The sequence below is a fragment of the Bactrocera latifrons genome, unplaced genomic scaffold, assembly GCF_001853355.1.
Source record: "Bactrocera latifrons isolate USDA-ARS-PBARC rearing strain unplaced genomic scaffold, ASM185335v1 scaffold_1229, whole genome shotgun sequence".
Classification (NCBI taxonomy): Eukaryota; Metazoa; Arthropoda; class Insecta; order Diptera; family Tephritidae; genus Bactrocera; species Bactrocera latifrons.
In genome coordinates this window covers 27,260-37,492 of record NW_017534663.1, presented here as the reverse complement: position 1 = coordinate 37,492, position 10,233 = coordinate 27,260, and the positions used below count along the sequence as shown (strand labels likewise).

General features: G+C 41.2%; 1 protein-coding gene across 1 annotated transcript; it reads left to right on the top strand.

The window, feature by feature from the left end:
- The first annotated feature begins 237 nt into the window (after window positions 1-237).
- Window positions 238-3,345, top strand: LOC108978483 (vacuolar protein-sorting-associated protein 36-like). The gene is made up of 3 exons (XM_018948802.1): window positions 238-279; window positions 428-1,118; window positions 3,134-3,345. Exons 1-3 carry the CDS (start codon window positions 238-240, stop codon window positions 3,343-3,345), a joined length of 945 nt encoding a protein of 314 aa, XP_018804347.1.
- The last annotated feature ends 6,888 nt before the right edge of the window (window positions 3,346-10,233 follow it).

Below are 10,233 nucleotides of genomic sequence, written 5' to 3'. Positions count from 1 at the left end.
CAGGACGAGTTCAATCGGTATGCTCGATTACAATTGGCTCGCCCCGTAACAAAAGTTTAAGACTACAGGCGGAAGCGTTGGTACTGCCAAAATTGACTGGACTGCTTCCATCCAGATCAATTAACTCTTCAATGGTAAAAAGGTTACCCAATATCCCCTTAGCGGATAGTAATTTCTATACGAGTCAAAAGGTTGACTTGTTGATTGGAGCGGATCTTTACCCGAAAATCATTCTAAATGGGGTACAATCGAAAATCGTCGGATCCCTCGTTACACAACGTACAGTGTTTGGTTGGATTTCAACAGGTTCTGTTCCCTCGGAAGAAACAAAGATAAATGGTAATGTCAACGGACAAAACTCAGCAATAGCTAAACAACAAACACAAAACCATTTCTGTAGTAAAATTAATACTAATTTGCACAACAGAAACAACAATCTCCCCATCAACAGACTATGCTGCAACAGCAGTCGAAAAGACATCAGCCAAGACTATCACCACATCATCCAACAACGCCCCAACAACAAATGTATCAACCATATCAACAACAGCGCCAGCACCAGTTGCTAGGCGATCCGTTTGCTGAAATGTCAACGGTGACACAAGATGCACCAGCTAGTTTCAAGTCAAGACTAAAACAACAACAGATTTCACAATTGCAGTCACAGCCACTGCCGACGTCAACGCCTACTCAGATCCTAACACAGACGCAGACAGCGATTCAATCACAGCCGCGGCAACAGCCATTACCACAACAGCATCAACAACAACAACGACAGCAGTCAACGCAGCGTGAAGCACAGCTGCCGATAACGCAGCCGTCTATGTCTCCAGCGCACATTTCGTCGCCCATGGCGTCCAGCCCAACGGTGGCAGCGCAACAACAACAACTTCAGCATCAACCGCTGCAAATCCAGCAACATCAGCTGCATCAGCCACCACACCAGCCCCCAACACCGACATCAATACCATCACATGATTTGGCTAACATTCTGAACGAAACAGCCACCTCGAACGGCTCTTCCACATTAGCCGTGGTGGCTAACGACAGCAACAACAGCAGCAGCAACAGTTCGATCAACAGAATTGTCTACAATCAGCCCACCTCAGTGCATGACGGTAACACGCAAAGCTCTGACCAACGATGCCTCTCCCGCATACCACACGCCCAAGATCGAGCCAGACTCGAGTCGTCTCGCCGACTTCGGGGTGCGGGTAACTTCCTTTCGGATTGGCGGCATGGCAACGATCGACTGAGACTCGATTCGTCTCAGCGACATTGTCCGGACCGAACGAGACTCGATTCGTCTCATCGGCCACCCCATCCGAAACGAAGGCGTGGACGAGACGTTCGTCGTGAAGCAGGTGCACGCCGTAGTATCAAGGAGAGGGGGTCAACTCATCGCCCAAAATACGTCGATATATAATATCCGCCGCGTATAACATCGGCACAATAAAGTGCACTGGCTCCAAACACATCTCATAATCAATACATACCCAGGATCGAGTTAGACGCGAGTCGTCTCGCCGACCTCAGAAGGTGGTGACTTCTATGCACGTTGGTGGCATGGCAATGACCGACTGAGATTCAATTCATCTCAGCGGCATTTCGCAGACCGAACTTGACTCGATTCGTCTTGTCGGCCACCCCAAAAGATGACGTGGAAGAGGAAGTGCAGGAGCCAGTTAGTTAAGTTAGTTTTAAGTAATCTATTGTAAACTGCATTTGCAGTAATACTGCAAAGCGGGGAGAATGGTGACGCCGCCCCGCCCAATTTCTTTTGCCACGTCTGTGTCGGCAGAATAATATTTTCTTTTCCTCTTTTTCGAAGTTTTAATTCGCGCGCAACTAAACAATAACTAAAAAAGTTGCGCGCTTTCTCGTTTCGCGACCGCTTAGCGATACAAACGTGGTAAGTGTGTTTCCAATTATTCATATTAAAATTACATATATTACATGAAACCTTTTGTTTTTATTTAATATTTTTGTAGAATAACTTGCGCCGACCGTTTCCCCACGGCCAACCACATCTACGGAACGAACGAGCACCGTGCTCCACCATCTGAATTATCATGCCAAAAACTGATTTGTTTATGCACGTTCGCATTTGCAGAAAATACCCGAGGTGATACATATTGTACTTATGCTTCAATGATTGAAATGGTCGACAGCGTTCGGTTTGTATATCATCCCCTAAGAACTGATTTACTCGTGCACTTCTGTCTATTTCATATACATATGTATGAATATATATATCAGAGTACTGCAACGAGTAATAAGTTTTTGTTTATACTTAAGTACTGATCCGTTAAGGGCTGAACACATAGAGTGAGACAGACTGCAAGCGAGAATTAGGTAACCCTGAACTGACGATGCCAACAATTAAGAACTTAAGAAAGTCCTATGAAGACACCTAAACAGCTCTCAGCTAGAAAGCTTCTACTGATCGAGAATACAGACAACCACAGCGGTGCTTTAAATGTCTCGATTATGGACACACTGCAAAAACCTGCACAAATGAGGACAGGTCCAGACTCTGTAGAAGATGTGGCGAAGGAGAACACCAGGCAAAGGACTGCAACAACGAGCCAAAATGTTTGCTCTGCTTGAAAGCTGGTACAAAGGAAATCGATCACTCTACTGGAAGCGTCAGGTGTATAACTGAACGCAGACCACTGCAAGCGGCTCATGACTTATTGAAACTGTCAGTAGCCGAAAAGCAAATTGATGTGGTTCTACTAAGTGAACCATATAAAATCGGACACTTACTAAACTTGGGTAAGTGACACTCGAAATAAAGCGGTTGTATGGAAATGTAACAATAACTTTGCGCAACTGGAAGCACCGATGGATGGATGGTTTTGTTCGAACAACAACTAATAATATTAATATATGTATATAGCTGCTACTTACGCCCTAGCCTCAACGACGAAGAATATCACCTTATTATCGACAACATAGTGGCCGATGCCAGATGCAAAATGAAAGTTATAATAGCTGGTGACTTTAATGCCTGGGCTATCGAGTGGGGATGCAAAAGAACCAACTGCAGAGGAGAACCCTACTAGGAGTGCTTTTGCCTCTCTTGATCTGGAGCTTTTAAATGCTCTCAACCAATGCACATTTAACAAAGATGACCGACAATCGGTGATAGACCTAACGTTAGTACACTCGAGCTTAGTTCGCAAATCTTACTGGGAAATTAGGGATAATTACACTTTTAACTATGAAATTATATTCGATATAAATATAACACACGAACAACAGCGTGTACCGACCCTAAAAGAAGTAACTGGCGACCCACCACGTTCGATCCAGACCTTTTTGAAGAAGTCTTCAGACTAACTACTCTTCCCGGCAATTGTTGTCGGCTAACAAAGCTGCTTTCTCGATTATGAGCTGTATTAAGAGTGCATGCGACGCTTCAATGTTATTATTATACCAAAGGTCACGAGGTACACCTAAATACACAACTCTTTAACACTTTAAGGACAAAAGAAAATTACTAAAACAAGCAAGCAGAAATGTTTCTTTAAACTGTGCGACGATGTTGAAAACAACGCTTGGGGACACGCTTATAAAACGGTAATAGGAAAACTCCACACTGGCGCGCAAATCCCAACCTCCCCCTCAACTATTGAGAGAATAGTTCCGGTCCTCTTCCCTATCTACCCCCACTCCATCAGGATTTTCCGGCTGTTTCGAATGAAGAAGTCCGAGAAGCATGCAAACGGTTAAACCCATCTAAAGCCCCTGGACCGGATGGAATTCCGAATATAGTGCTAAAAATAGCGATAGCTAGAAACATAGACCCTTTAGAACTATGTATAATACATGCATTCAGGAAGGCCGCTTTCCCACCATATGGAAAAGGCAAAACTTGATATTAGTGTGCAGAGCCTAGAGCCGGTTAATGCTCAATAGCCGAGGGCCAAAACAAAATAGAAGACGACTATTAGCTGGTGTACTAAAGTCAGTCGCGGTGTTTGACGTCCAGATATGGACAAAAGCCCTAGAAGTGAAATCATATCGCCGTGGCCTTTTTTCGATATATACCACTTGCGCGCTAAGAGTATGTTCTGCGGCCAAGGAGATCCAATGCTGTACAAATGACAGGTTACAGCACAATACATTAAAAGAAATAGCAAGAGAAGAGGCAGTGAATCAATGACAAAAACGTTGGGAGGAAAGCGGAAACGGGCGGAGCACATTTCCACTGATCCCCAACGTCCAACCATGATCAATAGACCACACGGTGAGGTAGATTTCCACCTAACTCAAATTCTCACAGGACATGGCTGCTTTAAAGCACATTTGAAACGATTCGGGTACGAAAATAACGACACATGTGATTATTGCGGTGGCAGTAATGGAATACCATCCAAAATGTGGAACACACATTTGTCTATTACCGAAAATGTAATCATGAGAGGCAACACTTAAAAATGCTTTCGGTGTAGACCCAACTCCCGATAACTTGGTAAGCCAAATGGTCGAATCGGTACAGAAGTGGAAAGATGCTTGCGAAGTTCCAGCCAGGGTTATGACATCCCAACGCGCCAGCGAACAGCGGCGGAGAAGAGACCTGTTAAATCTAACGGACAATCACGACTCAAACACACAAACATTGACGTGACGGGAAGGGTTGACGACGAACAATGTACGAGGGGGTTATCAGACCAACAGAGGTGGGGCCAAGTAAATGCAACTTGTAACTGAATGCGTTTTGACCATCACGTACGCATGGGTGTCACTCAAACACCCTCCCAACGTAGTACTTGACGGTGGTATCGGGGGCAACGGGGTACATCACGGTAGGAGGTTTAGTTCGGATTTTAGTTCCACACTGACATGGGGTTCAGGCTTTCGATGATTCCTCCTCGTAAAAACAAGCGATAAATATTAAAATACACACGTTCTTAAGGACACAGTTATTTAAACAGCTGCACGACGTCAGTTGTCGCTCTCGCTAACTTCAAAAAACAATACTTAAATTTGTCGACAACTGTAGAGTTGACAGTAGAGAAGAGTGATGCCACTAATATGTAAAATGTAAAATTAATCAAATCTCTAACAAACCTGACGTTATTTTACAAATAAAAACATAAAATAGCTCTGTTATAACATTTGTAATAACAAGTGATAATTTAAAACAAATAAATTTCCCTATTTACTTATTTTTTGCATAAAAAATTCACTTCAACAAAATATTAAAATTACATTGAAGTGAAAGGTATTAGTATGGTCACAACGAAATTGTGTACATACAAAATAGACAGCTGTGTTGTTTTGTGTACATGCCGACCATTGTTACGTCGCTGTCTTCTTACAAATGTTCATATAGGAGGATTCACGACGCCATTTACAGTTGACTGTCGTACTGCCATGTCGTGTGGCTCTCTATGTGTTCAGCACTTTACTCTGTATTATTCTGTCAGTTTGTTTCATGTGCACGAAGCGTTTGTCTTCAAATCAGCGATAGAGAAAAACTTTGAATCACTAGCGATCAGCTTATACCTGATTTGTTTACTAGTGTGTTGCAAACTCATGCTTCAATGATTGAAATGGTCGACAGCGTTCGATTTGTATATCATCTCCTAACACTGATATACTCGTGCACTTCTCTCTACTTCAAATACATACATATGTTTGCATACACATGTACGAATGCATATACAAATGTTATATGCATAATGGAAATTCCATCGAGTACATACATACAACAAATATGTATATATGTATGTACGTACTCGATGGAATTTCCATGGTTTACTTATCGAAAATTTGTAGTGTGGGCACGTATGACATCTGGCAGCACTGTTTGTTAGTTATTTTATTATTTCATTCTCTTTATCTTCTTCCTAGAAATTTACATTTTCAACTGAATTCCAAGTTTTTCGTTTTAAGAAGCGTCACTTCTTGTACAGACGCCAACAAGTTAAGAAGTCTTTTGAGTTATCTTAATAAATAATCGTTTAAATATTAAAAGTGGTATATTATTATCGCCACAGTAGCATGCGCATACTTCCAAAGCTGATATCAATTCGTCGAACTGACATGATACGATTGGAACCGAAGCCAGCCATACCGGTTTATTCGATCGTGATTGCCGAAAAGCAGATTGTTCGTGTTGCATCAAATCAGTTGAAGCTGTCGGGTACTCGAATTGATCAACAATGATGTCTATGATGAACTGAATGGATTTGATTGTGTTTTTAGCACGATTATTTGCCCTGTTTTAATCGTACTCGTTGCAGCTCTCTGATATAAACAAATATAATCAATCATTTCATTTATTTTCAGGACTTTAAAAATAGAAAGATCAACTTAGGAGCAGCTGCAGTATTACAGCATATTATTTAAACAATAATATATTTTTTTTTTTACACATATACTAAACAACTACCTTTACAAATAATATATTGTCCGATTCATTAAAAGAAGGAAGTGAAATGTGCAAACACGTTAAGTTACATATATAAGAAAATACTTATATTTATAACGGATAACCTCTTTGAATAATTCCTCCTCTATTTCAATAAAATAATAGCAAATTTCTTTAAAAATCTGAAATTAACAAAATCAACACAGGCGATTTTGCATTGTGAGGTTTGCTTTCAGACATCACAAATTTGTGAGGTAATTGTGAGTATTTATGTTTTTGAATGTGTTTTGATATTTGGCAGTTCATAGATTGGAAGTGCAGTTATTGCGTTTTATGTGTCAGTATTTTTGTGTTACCTTTACAATTTTTACCGAAATGTTTTAATTGATGAAACAAGTTTTTCGCGATGATTGAATAGCAGAGTGCAGTGGTTTCAACGTTTTTAGACTGGTCGTGAGGACATAAATGACGATCAACATGTGAGCCAATCAAAATCCGTGATCACCAAAAATTCCATTGAAACTGTGCGTGAATTCATCAAAATTTAGCCGAAATTATCATTGAAATTTATGGAAATGGAATTGAACATCTCCAAAAAATCGATTTATCGAATGTTGGCCGAACATTTGGGCTTACGAAAGGTGTGTGTGTACGGTTTGTTCCGCACAAATTGACTGACGACCAAAAATTTCTCTCATCGATTGACGCTTGTGATCGATTATTTGACCAGAAATCACATTTTATCCATTCCACTCCCTTTATTCACCTGATATCGTACCGTGCGACTTCTTCCTCTCAGTATATATACTGCGGCTGGCCCGACCACGACTGAACGATAGCGCGTAAGCGTACGTGTGAAGTTAGTTTGCGAAATTTTGCTAAGAAATGCCGACCACTGATCTAAAGAGTCTTGTGAGTGGTGTAAGCCTCAAATACAGCGTTCGTTAGAACAGAGGTACGTGATTAAATTCAATGTAAAACTCGGTAAATCTGCGGCAGATACGGTTGATGTGATCAAGCAGGCTTAGCCAGATGTTGCTTTAGCAAGAAGTGATGTTTTTCAGTGACGCCAGCCCTTTTTGGAGGGCCGGGAAGAAGTTGCTGAAGAATACCGGGCGGGGAGACTTGCGACTACGACAAAAACTGGCAATGTGACTATTGTGCGCAAAGTTTTGAACTCAGATCGTAGACAAAGTATTCGTTTAATTGCCAAAATTTTAAATTTATGAAAATTTGTGATTCATGACATTTGAACGTGCGCAATGTGTGCACGGAGATGGTTCCAAAAGTGATCACTGAGAAATTGTGGCAGTTTTGCAGCCGCCATATAGCCTAGATATGTTAACCCCCGCAATTTTTTTGTTTCCTTGTCTGAAAAGGCCAATGAAAGGCAAGCATTTTAAGAGTCCTTGTACTTTCCGGACCAACCCTGTAAAAGTGAAAAAACTTTCCGATATATTAGTCTAGAATATTTTTCATAGCTTTCTCGGCATTCTCAAATATTAGTATTTTCCATTAAACATGGAAAATGCAGGTTATATACTCGTGCAACTCAGTTGATGCAGAGTATTATAGAGGGTGGCTGATGAATTTTGCTACATTAAGAAACTCAAATATTTTTTTGTTTCAGCGTATGGAATTCATTTTTCTATTATTTATGTTAAAGCTCATTCAATTTTATTAAATATAGCTTAATTAGTTTTAAAAGTAATGGAATTGAAATGCCCCCCCTGGCTCGTTGATGCATGCGCGGCATCTCACCAAAAAGTTGTTCATTACTGCTTGGAGAGTTGAGACAGGAATAGCCGCAATTGTTTCTCGAATGGATTGCCTTAGTTCATTCARRTTTGTTGGTTTTGCTTTGWAGACTTCCTGTTTGCAATAACCCCACAAGAAAAAGTCAGGTGCAGTAAGGCCAGGCGACCTGGGTGGCCAACGGAATGGGGAGCTTCTGGATATCAGCTTATTGGAAAATTTTCGTCGCAATTCTGTCATAACAGGTTGGGATATGCGAGGAGCTGCACCATCTTGCTGAAACCACACAGAGTTGAAAGAAATTCTCATTCGGCGTAATTCTGGATAGAAAAACTTTTTCAACATGCTCAAGTAACGGTCTCCAGTAACCGTAACGGTGTGACCGTTTTCTTCGAAGAAGTAGGACAGCGTGATGAAACTGCACACCACACTGTAACACGAAGTGGATGCAATTCCGTTTCATGGAGTATCTGTGGGTTGGAAGCACTCTATATTCGACAATTTTGTTTATTTATGTTGCGTTTAAATCGAAATGGGCCCCGTCAGACACTAAAAGACAGTTCAATATGTTTCCATCCTCTTCCACCATTTGAAGTATCTTCTGGTAAAATTCCAAGCGAATCGGCAAGTCTGCAGCGTTCAGTTTGTTGGTCATTTGAATTTTATATGGGAATAAGTCCAAAACTTTGTGCATAATTGACTGTAATGACTGTCTGCTTACACCCATTTGAGCAGATAAGCTTTTTGTCGAAACACGTGAATTTTTTTGTATGGCAGCAGCTACAGCAGCGATTGTTTCCTCCGTTCGAACTGAAGGCTTTCCATAGTAAGGTCTTCTGTTGACTGTCCCATGCTCGGCAAAATTGTTTACAAGTCTCATTATGGTCCATCTGCTCGGAGAATTGCCGCCAAACGTGCGCCTATATTCTCTTTGAACCGACACTACGGAATCCAGTACGTGACAGCGGCGGACAATCCAAATTTGTTTCAGTGTCCCAGTTATCCATTTTTGTTAAATGTAGAAGTCAATCTGCAAAATAAAAAAATTAATCAGATTCATTAAATAGAAAAAAAGTTATGTCATTTTTTTTTGGTAGCGGCTTTCATCAGCCACCCTGCAGTTTATTAACAAAAAACTTATTAAAGGCCATAATGAAGCACCAAATTAAGATGTAAAATTTTGGTACAGGGAATCGTAGCAAGGGCAACCAGTGAGAAAAAATTTTGAAAAATGTGCTCAGCATAAATATTGATTAAAATGCTACCCAGCTTTGCAAATATTCCATGTTATATCGGCCTGCTGCTAGTGCAGTAGACTGGCGACTATCAGTTATTTGGTTATGGAGCTCTAATTGATCCATATTGAACTCGTTTTGCGTAAAACGGCTTTTCATTTAAGACATAGTTGATATGCATTTTAATATGAGTGTATGTAGGTGTTTAAGATAAGAAACTTTTTTTTGCGTATTTGTTTGTTTGTTGTAATTTTTTTTATGATCGGATTATTAAAGACTGCATGCCTGACTCGCCAAAAAGGCCGAAATGTGGGATTACGAAGAGCTTGATAAGCTGGCTGACAGGGGTAATGCTACGAAAAAATGCTACAGCTTACCGAAGGTTTACAGACCGGAGTATACTCTTATAGAACCCCCAAAGGTGATCTAGTCACCGATGCCCAGAGCATACTTAAATTATGGAGGGAACACTTCTCCAGCCTGCTGGATGGCAGTGCACGCACAACGTCAGGAGAAGGCGCACCCGATTCCCCAATCGATGACGATGTAGCAGACGTCTCATTGCCCCACCAGGAAGAAGTTCGAATAGCAATTACCCGCCTGAAGAACAACAAAGCGGCGGGGGCCGATGGATTGCCGGCCGAGCTATTCAAACTCGGCGGCGAAGAGCTGATAAGGAGCATACATGAGCTTCTTTGTAAAATATGGTCGGACGAAAGCATGCCCAACGATTGGAATTTAAGTGTGCTATGCCCAATCCTCAAACAAGGAGACCCCACAATCTGCGCCAACTACCGTGGGATAAGCCTCCTCAATATCGCATATAAGGTTCTATCGAGCGTATTGTGTGAAAGATTA

Bases quoted from the DNA above. Each gene is read 5' to 3' on its own strand.
- LOC108978483 (XM_018948802.1), top strand. From the start codon at position 238: ATGGGGTACAATCGAAAATCGTCGGATCCCTCGTTACACAAC. The intron at 280-427 runs GTACAGTGTTTG...TTTGCACAACAG, and splicing joins CGGATCCCTCGTTACACAAC to AAACAACAATCTCCCCATCA. The intron at 1,119-3,133 runs GTAACACGCAAA...CATTTAACAAAG, and splicing joins GCCCACCTCAGTGCATGACG to ATGACCGACAATCGGTGATA.